This window comes from Pelophylax lessonae, assembly GCF_965119305.1.
Source record: "Pelophylax lessonae genome assembly, chromosome: 2".
NCBI lineage: Eukaryota > Metazoa > Chordata > Amphibia > Anura > Ranidae > Pelophylax > Pelophylax lessonae.
The window spans coordinates 46,928,685-46,953,147 of record NC_138769.1 but is presented as its reverse complement, the minus strand read 5'-3'; the positions used below and the strand labels follow the sequence as shown (position 1 = coordinate 46,953,147).

General features: G+C 42.3%; 1 protein-coding gene across 1 annotated transcript in view; it reads right to left on the bottom strand.

Annotated features, from left to right (window-relative positions):
- The window catches only part of GET1 (guided entry of tail-anchored proteins factor 1), a 70,026-nt gene that overhangs the window by 23,954 nt on the left and 21,609 nt on the right, over nucleotides 1-24,463 (bottom strand). The window contains exon 3 of the mRNA XM_082245328.1: nucleotides 21,858-21,925. Coding sequence (XP_082101454.1) covers nucleotides 21,858-21,925 — 68 coding nt within the window. The remainder of the gene's footprint in view (nucleotides 1-21,857; nucleotides 21,926-24,463) is intronic.

The window sequence follows — 24,463 nt, the reverse complement described above, 5'->3', positions numbered from 1 at the left end:
AGTCCGCGGGGCCGGAAACCATCGAAGATGTCCCCCCATCCCAATAACGGGTGAGGGCAGACCTTCATGCTGAAGGAGTCTTGTCTGCTGGTCCGGGGAAGTTAGCTCTAGGCTTACCAGACCAAGGTTGCTTGGAACCTCCCAGGGAAGATTTAAAAAACCTATTTCCCTTATTCTCCATCCCAGAAGCACAAAAAATATTTTTCTATGGGCTGAGAAGGGGGGCCCCCGTCTGCGGCGAGGCTCCTTCCCTTTCCATGACTGTGGCAGGAAGGCACTCTTCCTCCTCGTGACACCCTTAATGATGTCATCCAGGGCAGCCCCAAACAAGCGATCGCCCTGAAAGGGCAGATCAATAAGAGCTTTAGAGGCTTGGTCTGAGGACCAATTCTTATGCCACAGCATGCGCCTAATCACCACCGGTGAAACAGAAAGTTTGGACAGCACAGGAACTGTATCCAAAGCTGCATCACAAATAAACTGCAGCCCATGGACCAACTGGTCCGCTAAATCAACATAAACAGCGGGGACTTACTCATCCCCAAGGCCCTGGTGCAAAAGCTTGGCCCATTCAGTTAGGGTCTGAGACACCAGGGCCGCAATGCCGAATCAGCCATAGTAAACTTGCTGCATGCCACAGCCTCCGCTTTTTTATCAGCCGGGTCCTTAAAGGACGGGGATTCCTCTACTGGGATCATGGTTGTTTTATTCAACCTGGAAACAGGAGGGTCCACCATTGGTGGACTAGCCCACTTTTTTGTAAAAGTGACCCCTCAAAAGGATAATGTACAGCAAAACGTTTGGGGACCAAAAAGGGTAAATTTGGTTGTTCCCATTCCATTGTCGGCTGCCTCTCCTGCACCCGCCTCCATGCTGAAGCCGCCGCTGACAGCTGATGCTAGGTAAGTATATCGATTTTTGCTTTACAGGATTAGATAGATTAGGTTTAGAATGTGGCAGAGAGCAGGTTTAGCGTTAGTTAGGTTTTGCCTGAACTTGTACTTTAAGGAAGACCCATCTTGAATTGACTCCCCATTTTTACTCCTCTCTTGGTTGTTGGGTTACTACTGAGGAATTGGAACTTTGCCTTAGTCCTCTTTCTCTTTACTCTCTATTTGACTTTCTATATTTTATTTCTTATCTATGGGATAATTTGCATTAACGTATTTAGGCAACAATATTGTCATAGTATTGAGCCTTTCCTTTATCTTTCAAATGCTTGCACACTGCTCATTACAAGTTGTCAATACTTGTTTTATTTTGCCCATATTAATGGCCTTTGTTGAGGCACCTTTCAGCTGTTCAAGCCTTTTCTTTTGTCTTGTTGATGTCCTCCCAATTGTTTTTTTTTTTTTTTGTTTTTTTGGTGTGCTATGATTGTAAATTGTTTAATTCAAGCACAGTGCATGTATCTTCTTTTAGGCCCCGTTCACATAGGGGCGACGCTACTTCGCACCGCGACCGCCACAGACTTCATAACATTGAAGTCTATGGCGGTCGCCTCCTGGTCGCCCCAAAGAAGCTCCGGACCCTTTTTCTAAGTCGGAGCGACTTGTGTCGCTCCTATTAGAACGGGTCCGCAGCTTCCCTATGGGAGGCGACCTACGGCGACCTGTGAGGCGACCAGGTCGCCTCACAGGTCGCCCTAGTGTGAACGGGGACTTATAATAAATAAAAATAAAATTACAACAATAAAAACTGTTATTGAAAAAAATAAAAACTAACGATTAGTCTTGGGAACCAGATATTTTCCTTTGTTCTTCTCTTATGGCCGGAATACATGAGTAGAATATCGCCCGATCATTCGACCACCGACTTATGAAAAAGTATTCGTTGGTCGAAAACGTTGCCAACATACACGGCCGAATATCGTCCGCTCGTTGACTGCCGACCATCGAAACATTGTCCAGCGTGATGATGTTCTACAGATTTCAAATGAACGACCTTAACACCAATGTATAGAATATCGTTCATTCGCAAACGAGACGACAGAATTTTTCATTTTTTTTCAAACGGTATTTTCCGTTCACAATATCGATATCGCTCATTGATGGCTGGGCATTAATTAGTAGAATATCGGCTGATCGTTCGCTGAACGGAAATTTTCGGCCGATTTTCTTATCGTGTATTCCGGCCATTAGTTGTTGTTATTTAAAGTGAAGGTGCTTTGAAATGATAAACTCACTCATGGTTTATTTATTGTATGTATGCACACCCTTTGCATACAGGGACAGGCCGAATTTTAACCAATCTATGGGCAGCTTTAGGTTGTCTTGCATGTTTGGCACCTAACTAAGATTTTCAGGAGACAATAATAATTAGGTTAAGCCAATATACAGCTCCAATGGGGTCTGAAAACCCTTCAATTGCATCTTTTCATGTTATGTGAGCTATTTGGTTCTTTCTAAATGCAGTAAGAATATGTACCTATAACTGTAACAATGATATAAAAGGTACAGCTGGTCACACATTGTTGCCTGGGCATCCCCTGATCCAGGCGGTGCAGACTGGGTTGTTATATTTTAGATTAAGTCTTAGATAATGGAGAAGTAAACACATCAGAAGCAAATATTTACTTTGCCTATTAAATGATACCCAAAGGAGAGAAAGCGTGACTGGTTATAGCATACTGTCACATGGGTCAACAGCAAATAGTGACTGTTTCTTATTGTCACTCTAGAAACACACCAGGCATGCAGGATGGGGACATTACAGAGGGTCAAAGGTTGTGCATATATATATACAATTAATAATATATTATAATTAATAATTTCAAAGCACTTTCACTTTATATAACAACTAAAAGAAGAACAAAGAAAAATATTTGTCTACTCCTAAGACTTATCATTACTTTTTGATGGCAGTGATTGATTATGGATTAGAGCAGTGGTCCTCAACCACCAAGCCACAGCCAGGTATCTCTATTCTGATTGCTCTAACTAATGGCGGTGCCAGAGTGATGCTTGGGTATGCCTAGTGACTGTCCTTACATCTCTGCTGCCATCTTTTGTGTGTGAGGCTCATGCATCACAGGGAAGATTGAGAGACAGATGTTCCTTATTCTCCCACCCTCCATCCTGACACGTCCATGAATTTCCCAGGCTCCCACCGGACACAGGTGTGCCGGAGACACAGGTGTGTGTGATTGTTAGGGGGTCTGCATGTTTCCCACTGGACATAAACCAATTAAACTTTGGGGTATCTGTTACCAATTGCTTTCATGATACTGCATTAAAACACGTGAGGGCAGCTATATTTTCTCATTATTTGCATATGGGCCATTTTCTGATTAGTACCGCAGCTCTGTGATTGTGTCTTATTACATAGTTAGGCTCAATTCACACTTGTACAACTCCAAAGTTGTGCCGACTTTGGAGTGCAACTTTGATGCAACTTTGGATGGGTGTGACTTGGATACGAATTTGGCTTTGACCAGTGAAAATGGACAACTGTTGCATTGTATAACATTCAGGTATGACTTTAATGCAACCTTTGAGGGTTAACATTGAAGTCTATGGCCCTTAAGTTGCATTAAAGTCAGAGCAAAGTAGTGCATGAACTACTTTGAAGTCAGTCATATATGAATGGTTATCATTGGAAAACATAGGGAACGGCTTGTCATGCGACTTTTATGTCCAATGTTGCATAACAAGTTGAACAAACGTGAATGGAGCCTCAATCTGGTTGAAAAAAAAGACACTAGTCCATCCAGTTCAAACAACATAGAAAAAAAAAAAAAAAAACACACACACAAATAGAAAACCTCCATATACACAATCCTATACCCACAGTTGATCCAGAGGAAGGTGAAAAAACACTACTCACTGAATTTGTTAATTCTCTTCGTTTTCTAAGCCTGTAGACTTTACCTTACACATTAGTCTTCTGTAGGGAACTGTGTCAAATGTTTTTGCAAAATCCAAGTATATTACGTCAACAGCCATCCCAAGGCTTTACTTACCTCTTCATAAAAAGAAATCAGGTTTGTTTGACAACTTCTGTCTTTCATGAATCCATGCTGTCTGTTGCTTAAAATATTTTTTTCCAGCAAGAACTCATCTATGTGGTCTTTTATTAAACTTAGTATCTTCCCAACTATATAAGGTAAACTAACAGGTCTACAGTAACTAGGTAAAGACTTTGATCCCTTTTTAACCACCTCAATATTGGGAATTTTCACCCCCTTCCTACCCAGACCAATTTTCAGCTTTCAGCGCTCTCACACTTTGAATGAGAATTTCACACAAATAGAGCTTTCTTTTGGTGGTATTTAATCACCACTGGGGTTTTTATTTTTTGTGCTACAAATTAAAAAAGTCGGATTTTTCTCTTTTAAAAATACGTTTTTTTAGTTTCTGTTATAACATTTTGCAAAAAGGTAATTACTCTTTTTAAATTTTGACCAAATTTATACTGCTACATTTCTTTGGTAAAAATAACCCAAATGAGTGTATATTATTTGGTCTGTGTGAAAACGATTGGCCTCATGGCCACGCTGCGGGCACTTGTTCTGAGTGACGTTCCTGAATGTCTACTCAGGGAGACGAAAGGCCCACCGGCTGTATATGTAGAGTGGCCGGGTGGGAGGAAGTTAAATATAGTTAAATATAGGCACTACATTTGCCTTTCGCCAATCCAGTGGTACTATTCCAGTCATTAAAGAGTCCCTAAAAATTAGAAGCAATGGTCTGGAAATGACAAAGCTTAAATCTTTTAGGATCCATGGGTGGATGCCATCTGGTCCAGGTGCTTTATTCATCTTTATTCTGTCTAAATATTTCTGGACCATCAACTTTGAGCCATTGTGGATAATATGGGGCTGTGTCAATACCATCCTCGTTATGGACATGAGCTCCCCATGCCCCTTTGCATACACAGAGCTAGAGAAAGTATTTAATAAATTTGCCTTCTCTTTGTTCCTATATACCCACCCGAGATTATTTTGTAAAGGGTCTACATGCTTGGACCTGACTTTTTTATTCTTAATAGATTTGAAGAATTTCCTGGGATTTGTTCTACTATCTTTTGCAATCTGTTGTTTGATTTTAATTTTTGTGGCCTTTATTTCTTCTTTACATATTCTGTTATATTCTTTGTAACATTTAAACGATGATAGTGTTCCTTCATTTTAATATTTTTTAAAAGCTTTTTTTTATCATTTATAACTTTTTAACTTTGGTTGTGAGCCATATATGTTTTTTTTAGCCTTTTAAATCTTCTTGCTCATGGGAATATACTTTGCAGTTCACATACATTATTTTTAAAGAATTTCCATTTCTGTTCTGTGTTCATCAATGCCAATATTCCCTACCAGTCTACGACTTGGAGAGCAGCCCTTATCTTTGGAAAATTTGCTCTCTTTTAAGTGTTTTTAAATTTCCAGTATGACCTTTTTGCTTACAGCTTACATTATTAATTATTTTGTGGTCACTGCTACCTAGATGTTCTTTTATATGAACATTAGTAATAAGTACTGCAGGGTTTGAGATTATGAGGTCCAGCAGAGCATCATATCTAGTTAGGGCCTCTATGATCTAGACCCACCCAAGTCTAGGGTTGCATTATTATTATGATCTGATGCATACTGACATCTAGTGGTAGTTTAGCACCACTTCAACTTGATTATCTTCTGTATTTGACATCTCACTCAGTTCTCTACTACTATTTAGAGATAGTTAGTTTAGTCCTAGCTAGACCCTCCAACTTCTTCTTTGCTCTCTCAGCCATCATTAGTCATTGCAGGGAAAGGGGATAGAACATCAGTGTCTTTTTACACTTCAAAAGACTGGAAAACATCTTCTGTACTCCATTTATTGAAAATAAAACTGCAGTGGAATCAACTTTTGTGTCCTATTGGAGAGTTAAAGGAAAAGTTCCCCTTCAAGAGAATGTTACACCCGTTTTTAGGGTACGACATTTAACGTGTTCCCGCTCCTGCACCCCCCCCCCCCATTACAGTGGGCTCTTCTTCCCAGACCCGCTCTCACAATTTGAAAAGAGCGTGGCTGCGCGGGTCTCTGCCCTCCACACAGCCTTTAAGGCTGATGACTTGTAGTTCTCAATAAAATAGGAGCGTGAGAATCCTCGTAGTTCATTGAATCTTCCTGGACTGATGTAACTGCCTGCCCATATCAGAAATACAGGCAAACAGCCACTGACAGTCTTCAGGTGTCTGACATTGGATCGATGATCGGCTCATCAAAAGATCAGTCAAAAGACTGGAAAAACATCCTCTGTACTACACTTTTCTGAATTTACATTGTTGAATTCCACATCTGTGTCTTTTTGAGTTACAGTGCATCTGGAAAGTATTCACAGTGCTTTGCTTTTTCCACAATTTGTTATGTTACAGCCTTATTCCAAAATGGATTAAATTCATTATTTTCCTCGAAATTCTAAAAACAATACCCCATAATGACAACATGAAAGAAGTTATTTGGAAATCTTTGCAAATTCATTAAAAATAAAAACAAACAAATCACCTGTACGTAAGTATTCACAGCCTTTGCTCAATAAATGGTTGAAGCACCTTTGGCACCAATTACAGCCTTTTTGAGTATGATGCTACAAGCTTGGAACACCTATTTTTGGGCAGTTTCTCCCATTCTTCTTTGCAGGACCTGTAAAGCTCCATCAGGTTGGATGGGGAGCATTGGTGCACAGCCATTTTCAAATCTCTCCAGAGATGTTCCATTGGGTTTAAGTCTGGGCTCTGGCTGGGCCACTCAAGGACATTCACATAGTTGACCTGTAGCCACTGTTTTCTTGGCTGTGTGCTTAAGGACGTTGTCCTGTTGGAAGATGAACCTTTGTCCCTGTCTGAGGTCCAGAGTGCTCTGGAGCAGGTTTTCATCAAGGAAGTCTCTGTACATTGCTGCATTCATCTTTGCCTCGATCCTGACAAGTCTCCCAGTTGTTGCCACTGAAAAACATCCCCACAGCATGATGCTGCCACTACCAAGCTTCACTGTAGGGATGGTATTGGCCAGGGGATGAGCAGTGCCTGGTTTCCACCAGATATGACGCTTTCCATTCAGGCTAAAGAGTTCAATCTTTGTTTCATCAGACCAGAGAATTTTGTTTCTCATAGTCTAAGAGTCCTTTTTGGCAAAACGCCAAGCGGGCTGTCATGTGCCTTTTCCTGAGAAGTTGCTTCCATCTGGCCACTCTACCATACAGGCCTGATTGATGGAGTGCTGCAGAGATGGTTGTTCTTCTGGAAGGTTCTCCTCTCTCCACTGAGAAATGCTGGAGCTCTGTCAGAGTGACAATTGTGTTTTGTCACCTCCCTAACTAAGGCCCTTCTCCTTCGATCGCTAAGTTTGGCTGAGTGGCCCGCTCTAGGAAGAGTCCTGGTGGTTCCAAACTTCTTCTATTTATGGACGATGGAGGCCACTGTGCCCATTGAGACCTTCAATGCTGCAGAAATGTTTTTCTACCCTTCCCCTGATCTGTCCCTCGATACAATCTTGTCTCGGAGGTCTACAGACAAGTCCTTTGACTTCATGGATTGGTTTTTGCTCTGACATGCATTGTTAACTGTAGGACCTTATATAGACAGGTGTATGACTTTCAAAATCATATCCAATCAACTGAATTTACCACAGGTGGACTCCAATCAAGTTGTAGAAACATCTTAAGGATAAACAGCGGAAACAGGATGCACCTGAGCTCTATTTTGAGTGTCATGGCAAAGGCTATGAATGCTTATGTATGTTTTTGTTTTTTATTTTTAATACATTTGCAAAAATTTAAAACAAACTTATTTCACATTGTCATTATGGGGTATTGTTTGGAATAAGGCTGTAACATAACATGTGGAAAGCTGAAGCAAGGTAAATACTTTCCGGATGCACAGTAAGCTACTCGCAAGTTCTGCATACTCAACAATTGATCATACTGTGTGCACAGTCTGGGTTTAATGCAATAGGTCACTGTAAACGATCAGCCGACTTCAGACATATAGCAATTTGAAAGATGGTGACCAGGATTCTTGTAATCCCTGGCAGGTAATATCAGTTTAGGGATTCTTAATGCCCGAGTAACCTAGAGATGGTATAGTCAAGACTTGATCCCAGAATATCACATGATCCCAGTAATATTTTTACACATTTTGTGTAAAAAAATAACCAAAGGCTGATGGCAGTCTAAACAAGTATCAAATGTAAATACTATCTGATGCTTAAGCATCAAAAAAATGTCCTTTACCCTGCCTGGCTTAGCTAAATTTCCTTTATTAGCATTTCACACACACCCTCCCAGACACTGCAGCCTATAGTGGGAGGATTTAACAACTTGACCTCCGAAAGATTTACCCCCTTTATAACCAGACCATGTTTTTGCGATACTGCACTGCTTTACTTTAACTGACAATTGCACGGTTGTGCGACACTGTACTCAAATAAAACGTATGCGATATCTAAATTTATATGGCAGCATAGGAAATCAAGAATACAATATTCAATATTAAAGCAGAGTTCCACCTAAAAAAAATACATAAAAATACCCCCGGGACAGTCAGGGCTAGTGCATTCCACAATGGATAGCCTCTGAACTGTCCCGGGTTGCACTTAGCTGCAAGAAGAAATACTTACCTTGAAAATGTATTGTCCAGCGCTGCCATCTCAGGTGTGGGCAGCTTGAAACCAGCGCGATCCTCTTTTGCCTCCTCTTCGGTCCCACGATGCACTGCACCGGCCCCACCGTCACTTCCCGGGGCTGCAGCGTCATCCCTGCACAGCTTCTGGGCATGCCCAGAAGCCATTTTGCAAGGTATGACGGCGCCTGCACCGGAACAGACGTCGGGGCCGGTGCAGGCGCATTGATTCCTGGGAGCGATGACGTTCAGCTCCCAGGAATCATTGCAAGCCAGGAAGTGACGACTCGCCGTGGCCGCCGAGTGAGGAAGAGGAAGTAAGGTAAGTATACTATCTTCTAAAACAAGGTAAGTAAAAAGAAAAAAAAATATTGCGATAATCCATTTGTTTTTCAGGTGACCCAGAGCAAGAAGATGGACGGAAGTTACATTTTAGGGTGGAATTCCACTTTAAGTAAAGATAAAGCACACGGGGGATTGGTGGCACCAGATTTAAAAAGATACTATAATGCTGTAGTATTATCACGATTGGTGGAGTGGGGGAAAATAGAAAGAGAAAAATCATGGATGAAAATTTAAAATTCACTGAGCTAAACAAGGTTGGGAAGTAATTTATGGGTACCACACAAGTATATAAATTTGGGTGTAAAGACACATGAGTTGACTAGAAGTGTATTTAGGATTTGGGATTTCATTTATAGACAAGCTAAATGGGAGTACAATTCACCGGTAATTTCACTTGCGGGGAAAAACTATTTTATGCTTGAGAATAAGACACATTTTGGAGAATAGATATTAGATAAAAATCCACAGATAAAGGATATCATGGAAAAGGGAAAGATATGCTCATATCAAGTTTTGAAACACAAAAAAGGAAATAATGATTATAAATGAATGGCGGTATTCCCAGTTAAGACACTTCGTAACATCTTTACCTCAGCCGATTAGGTCAGTAGAGGAACTCCATCCATTTGAAAATCTGTGTAAGGCACAGACGAGTTTAAAACATTATATTGCTCAGATCTATAAAATACTGATGGAGATGCCTGGACCGGAAATACCACCATTCATTGAAAAGTGGGAAAAAGAATTGGGCACCAATTTGGAGAACCAACAACTAAGTAAAGTTTTGAGAGCAGTTCATAATTTGGCAGTTGCTATAAACTCGAAAGAAATTACCTATAAATGTTTTGTTAGGTGGTATATAACCAAGCAAATAAATATCAACCAGAAAAATCTCCATGGTGTTGCAGAGGGTGTGACCAGAAAGGTGAATGGCGCATATATGGTGGGGTGCCCCAAGATAGGGGGGTACTGGCAAAGAGTGTGGCAGTATATAAGAGATTACGGACATAGTGATTAAAAATGACCCATGGGTATGCCTATTCCACAAATCAAATGAACCAACAAAACATTATAGGAATACAGTGGTGCCCCATTTAATAAATGCAGCAAAGGGAGTAATCCCAAAAAAATTGGCAAGACCCAGAAATCCCCACGTTAAAAAAGTGGTTTAAAAGAGTCGAGTACATTCAGGAAATTGAATATCTAAGTAGTAATGAAGAAGACCAACTAGAGAGAGGTTTAATATAATCTGGGGAAAATGGGTAGAATTTAAAAGAATGAAGAAATATGCGGAGGTAATGGGGTGAATGGAAGTAGAGGGAGGGAAGAGAGAGGGGGAGATGGAGGAAGTGTAAGAAGATGAAGAGTAAAAGGGTAAAATATGAAGGGGAGGGAATGGGGGAGGAGGGAGGAGGGAGGAGGTTGTGTTTTCTGTGTTCTTTTGTACACAAATGTAGTAATTGTATACGATTTGAAGCTTTTGGAGATACAAAAAATAAAAGACAAGTAAAAAAAAATAAAAAAAAATGTGGCACCCTGTAATACCATTTATGCACCCTGTGATGGTGTAATCTCTATCTAATAAGACATTGTAGATGGACTAAGAGAAAACAGTAAAGGGCAGATGCACATATTATTATTTCCTATATTACATATATTTTTTTAATGGGAGTCCGTAGTTCACTTTTAATTTACAAAACTGAATGGTCAATACAGATTACACGGTTAGAACAGCATTTTTTCATGAGAGACCCCAGATCGCTCTATTAAGAGTACCTGTCACTGCCTATTACTGTCACAAGGGATGTTTAAATTCCTTGTAACAGCAAAAAAAGTGATAAAAAACAAAAAAATTTAGAAGGACAGTGTAAAAAAAAAAAACTCTAAATGTGCAGAATATCGGCACCTAATATCGTCTACTGGCCTGAAGGGTGGCTGGAAAATCAGTATTGGATCGTAAAAAAACAATATCGGCCGATCCCTAATATACAGTATATATATATATATATATATATATATATATATATATATATATATATATATACACACTGAACAAAATTATAAAACGCAACACTTGTTTTTGCCCCCATTTTTTGTGAGCTGCACTCAAAGATCTAAGAAAACCGGGATTCATTCGTGAAGAGAACACCTCTCCAAACTGCCAGATGCCATTGAATGTGAGCATTTGCCCACTCAAGTCGGTTACGCCGACAAACTGCAGTCAGGTGGAGACCCCCGATGAGGACAATGAGCATGCAGATGGGCTTCCCTGAGACGGTTTCTGACAGTTTGTGCAGAAATTCTTTGGTTATGCAAACGGATGTTGCAGCAGCTGTCCGGGTGGCTGGTCTCAGACGATCTTGGAGGTGAAGATGCTGGATGTGAAGGTCCTGGGCTGGTGTGGTTACACGTGGTCTGCGGTTGTGAGGCCGGTTGGATGTACTGCCAAATTCTCTGAAACGCCTTTGGAGACGGCTTATGGTAGAGAAATGAACATTCAGTTCATGGGCAAACAGCTCTGGTGGACATTCCTGCAGTCAGCCTGCCAATTGCACGCTCCTGCAAAATTTGCGACATCTGTGGCATTGTGCTGTGTGATAAAACTGCACACATTAGAGTGGCCTTTTATTGTGGCCAGCCGAAGGCACACCTGTGCAATAATCATGCTGTCTAATCAGCATCTTGATATGCCACACCTGTGAGGTGGATGGATTATCTCAGCAAAGGAGAAGTGCTCACTAACACAGATTTAGACAGATTTGTGAACAATATTTGAGAGAAATAGGCCTTTTGTGTACATAGAAAAAGTCTTAGATCTTTGAGTTCAGCTGTGTGTAAATCCAGGAAGTGGTCAGCAGCTTCAGCTGCCCACAGTTAAAATGGCTGCAGCCAGACTTTGTGGAGGGAGATTTCTGCAGCATTTTTGGCAAGCACAGAATTACAGTTTATATAAAATAATATGCAAAGTGGTTGGAGGGAAGCTTCAGAATGCAAATATGTTTTTATTACAAATGATGTGAGCAGACTGCAGTTCCTCTTTCAGAAGAAAGCTGTTTAACACAACCTGACCGAGATTTCTAGTTTTGAATTGCTGAAATGGACAAATTGTTTTTTCAGTAAAAGCTTCCCAAGACCTTCATGGATAAAGTGTGATAAAATCTTAATTCTGCCTAATGTGTGTTGTTGCTGGTGTAAAAATCTAGCAGTCTGTGGGTCCTCGGTGTTTGTTTCTCTGTAAAGTTCATTAGCACTGGTGTAATCACAGGAATTTCCCCCCAAAGTATTCCCACCACAGACTGGCAAATCCTTTGAAAGATTTTTACCTTTACAGCTAATTCTGGGGGATTAACTAAACTTCCCGCCCCATTATAATGGTACAGGAAACTGTCAGGAGCAGCATGCGCCAGGTTAGCAGAGAAGATAGACCTGTGCCACCAATATCAGTTTCTATTTTGGAAAGCAATTCCTCCTGGTGTACATCAATTGCTTAAAGTAACTCAGGACAAAGTGAAAGGTTTGCTATTATGTCCCCCCACCCAGCAGAAAAGGAAGTCATGTGCGAGATCCAGGTGCTTCAGTCAGAGTTTATACAGGCTCAGGGCTCCCTGCTCCCATGTGACAGTGCTGGGCCAATCAAGTGTTTTTACGACAGCATGATCCTAAAGCCTAGTACACACAGGCCTAATGTGGGGCGACATCGTCCGGTTTAACAAAAAATGGCCAACATTTGGCCCGTGTGTATGGCAGCCGGGCCGGCTTTAGCGGGTGAGCATGCTGGAAATCCAGAAGTCGACTGCCTCCCGATCAGCCATTGGCTGAGAGCGCTGCCTGGAGTGTTCTAATAAGGGGGCCTTGCTCCTGCCAGAACACAATAGAACAGCAGGGGAAACCGCTGTACTAACATTGGATTGCTAGTACAGGGGCTCAAACCAAAGCTGTCAGGTTGTATTTCCTTCAACCCATTGGGTTGAATGAATAAAAACTAGTGATGTGTACCAGGCTTTAGGCTCAATTCACACCCAAGCGTAGCGATTTACTGGCATTTTTCTCAGACTAACACCTGGTGCATAAAAAATTGCACACACGCAAACTTTAAGAACACAAAAAGTGCACAGGGTGTGCGAAATGATCCTCCTCCGAAGAGGGTAGACCCTTACCTCGATCCCCCGGGGCGCAAGACTCCTGACAGGGATTGAGGTACTCACTATGGCCTGCCCAGCCGAAACCAGGAAGACCCCATTCTCTGGGAGGACTGCCGAAGCAGCCCGCCCCAAGTACTAGGTGGGGCTCCCCCAAAGGGAGACCCCATGAGAGAGGGCGAACTAAGCCAAAAGGCCATATCCACCCCCTCCCAAGACTTTCAAGGTAGGCCCGAGGACCCACACCCTACTCATCGTGAAAAGTGAGATAGGAAAGGTCACAAACTACAAATAAAAAACACACAACACACAAGCGTGGGGAAGGGGAAGTGGAGAAGTGCAGGTAGTGTCAAGGTGCAGGATCTTGACAGACCCCTCGGCCAGGAATAAAAAAATTCCCGGGAAAAAGGCCCGTCCCAAGAGGCAGGTGTGAAAAAAAGTGTGTGTGGTGCAGTGACCAAGGTGCCAAAAACTCAAGGTGAGCTGCCCCCCACCAGTGAGAATTTTGGCACCCCTGGGCTGCCACCCCGGGGGCACGTACACCATGGGCTTTTTTCGGTCCCGGCCTTCTCTGCAGCTTTTTTTAAAGCATTTTCACAGCTTTTTTTAAAGCATTTTCACCGCTTTTAACAAGCATTTTACAGCTTCAGGCATTTTTGCTCAGCCAATAGAAAGCACTAGAGGGAGGAGAAATTTGCTTAATTTATTTGTTTTCTAACAAATTCCAAATATTCCTAACAATTCAAATTCGGATTGGTCGAAAAACGATCAACCAATTTAAATTCTGTTTAAAGAATAGCTGGTTGGTAAGCAGTGGGCCGGAAATCCAGTCACTGTGTCCTTCACAACCAATGACTCATCAGCTGTCAGCGGGCTTCCCCACTGAGAGCTGAAATGTAAACAAAAGAATGCCGGCAATAGAAGTCAGAAAAAAAACAGTGTTGGGCCCCCCCCAATCCATACCTACTCTGCCCTCCCCACTCCAAAGAACCTTGTCCCCACATTCAGATAAGTCTCCTGCCCACAGACCCCCACAACCACCGCCCAGGGTTGTGGGGAAGAGGCCCTTGTCTCCATCAACATGGGGACAAGGTGCTTTGGGGTGGGGGTGCATACGGGTCTGGTATAGATTTTGGAGAGGACTACATGCCATTTTTTTTTTTTTTTCTAATTTTGGCCCCACGCTGTTTTTTTTTTTTAACTTTTCTATTGCCGCAATTCTTTTGTTTACATTTCAGCTCTCAGCAGGGAAGCCCGCTGACAGCTGATGACTCATCAGTTGTTAAGGATGTGGCGACCGGCTTCCAGGACCCCTGCTTAACAAGCAGCTATTCTTAACACAGAATTTGAATCTGCTGATCATTTTTCGACCAATTTAAATTCAAATCGTTCTGAAAATTTGGAATGCGTTAGAAAATTAATAAACTAAACAAATTATAACAAAATCAGAACAATTTTTTCTGTTCTGCACATGTTTATTTAGGGGTGGAGAGCTGCTGTTTAAGCAGAAAACGAGCGACAAAGCGCTTGTAAAACGCTCAAGTCACATGTTTTCAGGTGAAACTTGTGTGACTGTGGAAAGTCATTTAATTCTTGTGTAAATCCAAAGCTTATCTAACTACAAGAACAATTTATATATTGCATTACCATTTCTGTAATGTGATAGCTGCATTTGTTTTCTTTTTTTTTCAGGCTTTTTCCTTTATTTTCACCTGGTGATCCTACCTGTCCTAGGGTGACAATGTTCACTCACTATATGGTTTCTACAGAAGAGCACTGTTGTCAGCTTAGGACAAAAAATGTATAGGACTACACAACACTCCCTTCATTTTCCAAAGTTTAAGGACAAATGTTCTGTAGTCCACAGAAAGGGCTATAAACTATGCAAATGTCAGCAGATGTAGGGAGTACAAAAAGATTTCAGCTGACAAGATTTTGGGCAGGATCGATGGTATTTTATTTCATTTATTGAACAGATTTATTTAAAAGACCAAAAGAAGCCAACATAAGCATCATGCACACTGGGATAAAAAGTCTCTACTTTTTACAGGCATACAGCATATGTTTTATGCTTTTATACGTAATTCTAAGTTAGCCAACGTGGTTATATACTTCAGGCGTGGAACTTCATGCAAAAGGTTCTAACTATGTGGTATGCCCCACATATACATTTTATCCCATCCAGAGCTGGCCAAACGTTGATAAAGCAATAAAACTTTTAATTTTATTTATTGGTGGAAATTGCAAAACAATCGATGACACAGAACAGTGGATCGGCCCAAAGGAAAAAAAAATGTGATGTAGTGTGGCTTGGGATCTTTAAGCAGTCACGCAGATACAAACCGGATGTTGGTTCGTTGTGCCTCCTAAGATCGGCATTTGGCAACCTTTATGTTATGGTATTTGGTTATGATTATTATTATTCTGCTTTTTTGGTTGTTGGTAACCTCTTGCTGACTGCTCTATAGCCGAATGATGGCAACAGCAAGGTCCCACATATAAAAGAGGGCACCTATTGATGGGCGCACATCGAGCCCGCTCTGTAAACGTTGTGTCCTTCAGACACAGCTGATCACAGATCAAGGTAAAGGACCAATCACAGCGGTCCTTTACCATGTGATCAGCTGTGTCCAATCACAGCTCATCACATATAAACAAATGGCAGGTATCGGCATTTCATTTTCTCAGTGCTCTCACTGTCTGAGGAAAGGAAAGTCGATAACCGGCTTTCCTGTGACAGGGCCGATTTACGCTGATAATCAGTGCCCTGATAATCAGTGCCCTGATCATCAATGCAGCCTCATCAGTGCCAATCAGTGTTGATCAGTGCCACAAATCAGTGACCATCAGTGCCACATATTAATGCTGCCTTATCAGTGGCTGCTCAGTGCCGCCTATCAGTGCCCAACAGTGCCGCCTATCAGTGCCTAACAGTGCAGCCTATCAGAGCAGCCTATCAGTGTACATCAGTGATGAAGAAAAATTACTTATTTGCAAAATTTTCTGGAATATCTGGAAAGATAGGGGAAAAAAGGCTCTTTAATGAATAAGGCTTGAAGCTTGCTCACTCCCTCATTTGGCAGGGGTGATAGCCACTAGAAATGCTACTTTTAGTGTCAAAAAGTTCTATGAGATTTCCCCCAGTGGTTTAAAAGGTTTATGGGTTAGTGCCTTAAGAACTGTGAAGAGGTGCCACAAAGCCACACTGATGGCCCCACAGGGGCGATTTCTAGAGAATAATTTAAAGAATAGTTTGATCAAGGGATTTTCGTTAAGCGGCATGTAAGAAAATCGCCAATGCAGTGGCGTGCACCTTGAGGGTGCTCACAGCTAGCCTTACCTCAGCCCCCTCCTGAAGAAAATCCAAAACAATGCCCAAATTTTGGATATTCCTGTTAGGAGACATTTTAGTTGTATATTTTTTCCAAATCTTGGTGTAAATTTTTCTTGATACAGGTTTTCTGCTGTTCAGGAGTGTACGGTATTTATAACTTTCGCAGAGAGGCCTTTCTTCAATAAAATTTCCAGTTCAGGATCCATGCTGACATTTTCAGTTTAAGGAGCTACGGGTGGAATGCACTTGACAGTGACAGTAGGTCGTTCTGGGCCGGAAGAACCCAAGGGGCTCCTACATCATTTTTTCTTAAGCTGAAAACCAGGCCCTTTTTAGCCAGTAGGTGGCTAACAGTATCACTCTTGTTCCTTCTGCTTGTATTTTTCGGAGTACCTTGGGGAGTAGCTGAACCTGTGGAAAGGCATAAGCTAGATTGAAATGCCATAGGAACCCCAGAGAATCCACTTCTAGAGATTATTTCTCCTTCCTCAGGGAGAAGAATTTCTCTGCCTTTTTGTTTTTTGCTGTGGCAAAAAAATCCACCACCGGTGTACCCTGTTTCAGTGTCAACATTGTGAAAGTTTGCCAATTCAGGTCCCAGTTGTCTCCAGCTCAGGAGATCTGCTAGAGTATTGTTTGACCCCTTTGATGTAAACAGCCATTACTGACTATGTTTCCGCCCAAAATAACAGAGTGAGAGCTGCCCTCATCAGGGTTTTCGATCTGGTGCCTCCTTGGTGGTTGATGTAGGCTACAGTAATGGCATTAACGGACAGTACTTGCACATGTCTCCCTGTTACTTCCTTGAAAGCTACCAACACCCTGTGGACTGCTGTTACTTCTTTTAGATTGGAAGAAGCTCTTGATAAGTCTATTTCCCAGGAACCTTGGCGGACTTGTTGACTTGTGAATGTGAGCCCCCCACACCCTATTGCACTCGCATCTGTAGTGATGCCAATTTGAGTGGGAGGAGTCCAGAGTCTGCCCTCCGACAGTATGTCTTCCCTCATCCACCACCACAGAGACCTCTTGATGATATGAGGGATGGAAATCTTTTTCTTCAAGGACTCTATTCAGCCATCCCAGTTGTATAACTTGTGAAACTGGAGTGCCCTTATGTGGAGTTAGGCCCGCTGCACTGCAGGGATAGATGCCGACATTAGACCCAGGAGGGACATGCTATGCATGATACGCATAGTTTGCAGATCTTGTTTTCCGGGCAAGATGATCCTTTGGAGGACCAAGTTTATGGTGTAACCCAGAAAGATCAACCTCTGAGAAGAAACTATGATTTTTCCAAGTTGGGTTTCCACCCTAGTGATACCAGGAACTGTTCGGTTGTCTGTAAACTTGTCAACATAAAGACAAAAACAAAGGAGCGCCACTCTAAGTGCGGCATGTATAAAAGGTCTGTAGATTTATTTAGACAATTGGCAAATTACAGAAAGTAGGACAAAGGAGCACATGTCAGACCCTCCAGGGGTCAATACGGCTGTGTCACAAGGAGGGCGTGTGGAGCCAGAAGCATCCGAGCGGGTATAGAACGAGGCAGGGGGCTTACAGCCCGGCGCTCAACAAGGCAGCAGGCACAAACCACCAGGATCCTGATCGGGCGTGATGTCAGCGCTAGTGGTGGGAGGACTGGGCATGGATAACGCGTTTCAGAGCCGCCCACGGCAAGACATTTTGACAAGTCTTTTTTTTATATATGTGTTTTTTTTTAATATTTGTTTTTCTATATTTTCTCCCAAACCTGTTTTTTTTTTTTTTAAACTTGTGTTTTAAACATGTTCTATATTTACAATATGCAGAACATCGGTACGAGCGTGGTTTCCCATTTCTGTCGGTTCTTCCCTCCTCCCTTCCTACTTGTTACTCCGCCCCCTGTTACTATAAATACAGGTGGTGTGGTATCAACCTATCAGCTTTGAGAAAGGAGCTGTGGGCGGCTCTGAAGAGCATTAGCCATGCCCAGTCTTCCCACCCCCCGCGCTGATGTCACGTCCAACCAGGAACCCGGCGGTTTGTGACTGCTGTCTTGTGGAGCGCCAGGCTGTAAGCCCCCTGCCCCATTCTATACCCGCTCAAGTGCTTCTGGCTCCACACGCCTCCTTGTAACACAGCCGTACTGACCCCTGGAGGGTCTGACATGCGCTCCATTGTCTTACTTTCTGTAAGTTGCCAATTGTCTCAATAAATCCACAGATTTTTATACATGCTGCACTTAAGAGTGGCGCTCCTTTGTTTTTGTCTTTATGCTGACTAGTAATTCCTTCATTTCCTGTGAGCTGCCTTCTACCCGTGCTTGCCAGTGTTGCTGCAGTCAGTCCGCTGTCTATCTTACACTTTCATCACTCAGGCTGTCGCTTTGGATCCACCTTTTCACCATCCACTCTTTTATTTCTTTTGTAAACTTGTCAACACTTCTGATCCCGGTCGACCATAGATTAGGAAATCGTCCAGGTATGGAATAATCTGAACCCCATTCAGCTTTAGCTCCTGCATGAACTCTGCCATAATCATGGTAAATATGCAAGGCGCTGAAGCTAGTCCAAAGGGAAGAGCCTGATCGTGATGGTGTAGGATTCTTTTGCCGTCCTTGATGGCAAACCTCAGGTACTTTTGGTGGTAAAGATGAATAGGCACATGCAGATATGCATCTTTTAGGTCCAGGGTCACTAGGAAAGATGACTGCTAATAAAGATCGTGTTGAAAATATGTTCTCCATTTTGAATTTCCAGTACAGAGTTGTCTTGTTTCCCCACTGGTTTGACTTTTAGAAAAACATAGGAGTAAAAACAGATCTTCTAATGCAAAGGATGTACTTCCAATATTACATTTTCTTCTAGTAGCTCCGAGACTGTCTTTTTTGCGGGAGTTTTGAGAGAGTTGTTGTTAAAATTTTGCCTGGGGGTCTTGATGCAAATTCAGTTTTGTATCCTTGTTTGATAATTTGTAGCATGAACTTGTTGTTTCCATTGTGGGAAAATATATTTCAGTCTTTCTCCCACTTCCCTGCTGGCATCATTGGGACTTGTTGGTTGCTGCTACACTGGGGAATATGACGTTGGTTTTTCCTCTACCTTTGTTGAACACCCATTTATGCTGATTCTGGGGTTTTTCATTCTTTGTCTGAGTGTCGTGTCTGTTTTGACGAAAAAATCCTCATTGCCTTTTCCTTTGGCATTTTCAGGGGAAACGCTTTTGTTCTATCTGCTGATCTCTCTAGGACTTTTTCAAGTTCAGACCCGAAGAGCAGGTTGCCATAGAAAGGGATGCTGCAGAGCTTGTTTTTAGATGCATAATCCCCTTTCCACATCTTGAGCCATAATGACCAAAAGCATAGAGTCTAATCCTTCTTCTGGATCGGGAATTTTTTTCCAGGTGCAAGCAGAGCTGCTCTAACCAAAAGCATATGTTTCTAGCAACACAGGTATTGGCTATATTGGGCTGGAATCCTGCTTCCCCTGATTAATAGGCTTGTCACAATGTAGCATAAATTTTCTTGTCCATTTGGTCCTTAAGGAGGCCCTTGTCTCCAAAAGACAGGTCAGATTTCTTTGAAAGTTTGGATAGTGAGGCATCTAGCTTAGGACATTTGATTGAATCCCTTATCGATCCTCAAATGGGAACCACCTTTTTAAAACCTTTGGAAAAAAAAAAGTTTACCTTCTAGATTTTTCCATTCTTTATCATATTTTTAATGGAAAATGTTATCTGTTTGGCCTCCTGTGATCCTCTGTACAGCCAATTTTGTACAGAGTTTGTAGGTAATGTCTCTTAGATCTCTTCAGTTATGTAAATAGTTTTAAGCAATTCTTCGATATAATCTGCTGGAAAGAGGTGTCTTAACACCTTTTGAGGCTAACACAGGCTTGAATCGTCTTCCGATTCAGAACTATCCTGGAATAGGAGTTCTTCTTTCTCCATATCTGAGTCTTAAGTATCCATCTTTGCCGGAGGGGCAAGTGAGGGTTTTTGGGTTCTCTAGAGGTAATACGTACGATTAGAGTTTTGTGCTGAAGTATTGGGCCTTTCTTCTTCTTTATCACCCTTAATGGCTGACTGTAGTGATTGTAACGTAGAGGTCATTGCAGAGTTTTTTAACCTAGTGGACCAGAAGACGCGGCCGCCCACACCCAACATGGCCTGCCGCCAGTATTTGTGGCAGAAATGCTGTCACTAGGTGCCATCTCTGTTGGCAAGACCAAACCAAAGATGGCCGCTGCCCTGCTTCGGTCATGGTGCCATTGTGGTGACATCACATCCACTGAGGCGGCCATCTTGACCGTTTGTACCACGAGGGGAAATGGTCAACAAGCATCACAGGATGCTGCCAGAGTGAGGAGAGAACCGGGACCTCCCAGTGTGTCCGCGTGCACCCGTGGAAGAGGGGACTAGGCAGAGGGCTATCCTATACTGGGACCTCCTGGTCAGCTTCACAGGTGCAGGGGGGGATGGGAAAACAGCTCCAAAAATGTTTTGACAGAAAAATGTTGACTAGAGGAAAGGGGAAAAAAATCCTGTGAGCCATGTCCACTTTCCTATGTTATCCTCTTTCCTCTTTGGAAACCCTGCAGCAGACCACCTAGCCTGCCCCACACAGGTGGAAGGCGAGAGATATTCAGGGATGCCTGCCCCAAATATATGAAAAAAATAAAACAACAAACTGGGGATGATCATCGTTTTCTGTGCCCATGTTTGCAGGACGCAGGAAACACAAGAACTGAGGGGCAGCTTGTGGGCGGCCTTTTTAAATATATCTGTGCTTGTGTTTCCTGTAGGAGGTGGAGCCCATCTCTCATGTGCCCGTCCTGGAGGATGACTTGAGAAAGTGCTTCTATAGATTTATGGCCATTAAAAAAGTGTCTCCTTACACTGGAAATCAGGCAAAAAGTTTCCCCTTATAATAATGGTATGTAGGAGCGGTGCCTCCTTACATTAGTGGTCAGTATAATGCCCTCTGCTGCAGGTTACCAGAACTGGAACTATACAAACACCATCTGGTGAGAAACCAATCCACCCCTAACAATCTCTAGAGGAACCTCTGGGTTTAACGGGAACCCTTGTTGAGATAAGCTGGTACATAGAATGACCGAAACGATAATAGATACATACTAGTGGGGGAGATTTACTAAAACTGGACAGTGCAAAAGCTGGAGCAGCTCTGCAAAGAGACCAATCAGCTCCCAGCTTTTATTGTCAAAGATTAACTGAGCAAGCTGAAATTAGAAGCGGTTTGGCTACCAATGCACAGCTACACCAGATTCTGAGTGCTCCAGTTTTAGCATTTTATCTGTGCTCCAAACACATTTGATATTTTTTAATGACTATACATAGCTGGAATGTGGACTTTTTGTATAATTTTCATCAATTTCTGCAGACAAAAAAAATTATTAAAAACAAACTGCAACCGTATCTTTGGAAAAGAAAATGCACTTACCTGTAGCACATAAAATACAATACTGACAACCCATTTGACCTTGGCTAGCTGGCCAGTTCTGGCTTTTACTGTTGGGAAAAACAATACAAAAAAAGCTCAAATAAGTAAAACATAAGAAAATAAGGCTTCATAAAATCATTCACTAAAAAGTTTGAAGTAAAACGAAGAGCAAAAACAGAAAATGTATGTTATCCAGGATGCCAACATAATTACCATTGCTTGGTCTGTTTGTCCCTATGACCTCTTTCAATTGCAAAAAAAAAATATCTGGTGACCCTATCAGCAGATTCACTTCCTTCAAAAGTAGGACAACGGTCTGTCTTTGCTATGAACTGCAGCTTTGTCCCCCTTGTACTGTTGTGCCTTACATGACCAGTTGGCCATACATTATTTTTTTTTTGTTCTAAAAAAAAAAAATGAATGGATTCTTCCATCATCCACAAACCAGGCAGATGAAGGAATTTCCCTGGTAGGACATTTTATTTTAGGGAGCCCTACCTGCCAGCAGAACGTAAGGGTCACTGCTGGCGGCTATAGTGATCACATGCAAAAAATCCAACAGGCTGGTTGTTCTGAAGTCGATCCATGGATGGATCGAATCATGGACGGACCCTGCCAAACTGGCCAAGATCCATTAATACAAAGCTTCCTCTGACTGGCTGAGTCAGAGAGGTGGGCTGATGAGGTCACAACCTCTGGAACACCCGGAAAACAGTGGGGTATGCTGTATAAAGTCGCAGCTACAAACAATTTATATCGCACATCCAGCGGCCTCACAGGTTCAGGAGGCACATAGTTCATTTTGGGCCTGCTTGGTTTTCTTTAACCAGTTCCAGGCCGCCCACTGCGTATATACTGCGGCACGGCGGCCTAGCTGCGCAAAATCACGTACTGCGGTTTGATATTTAGCCCACGTGGAATAATTCCTTCCTTCCCAGTTCAGTAATCTTTCCTCTGATAATGTTGATTACGATTAGACAAAATTAGACACAGCGGGAGCCACAGCAGGAGTCGATACGATCTGACACAGCGGGAGCCAATCAGCAACAAAAAGGCATCATGTGTGAATTTTTACACAGCACAACACACGTCGCCACATGTTATGCATAGAGCTGAAAGAAATTCAATATTGTTAAGGACAAGTTCACACCATGAATCACACAGGAACGAGCTGTGGGTTCCTGTGTGATTCACATGCAATCCGGGTGCAGTGCGATTGCAGCCTGTTCATTTGAATGGACTGAAATAGTGCCAGACCGCAACATAAGTAGCGCATGCACTACTTTTGGAAATGCAATGCAACTGGATTGCATGGTAATTCTGTAAAGGCACTGCTATTGCGACCTGCATTTGGGATGTCGGTAACATTGCACTGACACTTGTCGTAGATCACAAGGGCAGTGCATTTTGAACCCAGTGTAGGAAACGCGCATGGAACAAGGGATTCCCACACTGCGTTCTGGTGTGAAATTGCCCTTTTGGGTGTAAAAATAATAAGGCCAGTCATAAGACAGAATGAAAGAAATTCGCTCAATTCCCGAATAAACACAGACAATGTTGAAAGGGGAATCCCTCCTGCGGAGCCATTGTGTTCTCCCGACGGGGGGCAGGGGAAACCGACCCCGCGAGGAGAACGCAATGATTATTGCTAGCGGCTGTGACAACCACTAGCGATAATTGCATGTAAAATCAGGCAGGCTGGCTGGTTGTACCCAGGTTGATCGCTCAACTTGGGAACATTCAGCCTGCCCATACATAGTTTCAAATCTTGGCCGGTTCCTGCTTAACCGGCAGAGATTTGAACCATCCATCACTGACTTAAGTAAGCAGTGTGATGCTTTGTTACAACATAATGCACACCAGTGCATTACTCACATGCCTTATTCACAGCATAATGCACAGCCGCTAGTGTCAATGAGCTATGAATGTCCTTAACGAGGGAACAGACAGTAATAAAAACTTGATAAAGGTCCTGACACTGACTCCATACTTGACTTTGAAAAAATATCAACATTTTTATTTCCAAACATAGTAATAAAAAACAATGCTGCATTTACATCAGAACCAAATATTTTAGCATATCAGTTGCGTTTTTACATGTCTTTTGAAGGAGACCAGTTTGCCGATTATTAATTTGATTTATTAAAAAGAAAATAAAGGTCAATGCACCAAAAGGTGCAGCGTGCAGAACTTTTATTTCTGATGTAGCATTGTGGTGCCCACACAACAGCCAGTGGCTTTTGAGAAGTTCACACATTTGATCTATGCAGGAGAATGCCACAAAATGTACAAAACGTCAAGAGCAAGGGCTTTAAAAGAACACCATAGGATAGGGAATGCATGAAAGTTCTGTTTCTGTAAAACCAACAACAATAACAATAGAAAGTTCCAAACAGTCACAATAGACAAAAAAATCACTTTGTTTACAGCAAATATTACAGTATTTGCTCATTCAAGTTCTTCATAAAAAATTTCCTGAGGCTCCTGCTCGAATGTTCACATGACGATTCCTGCGGTTCTTCTCACCTTCTCCATACTGGATGACAAAGCTTTGTTTACATGTAGATTGCATCGAACAAGCGATATTTGCACAGTATTCAGATTCT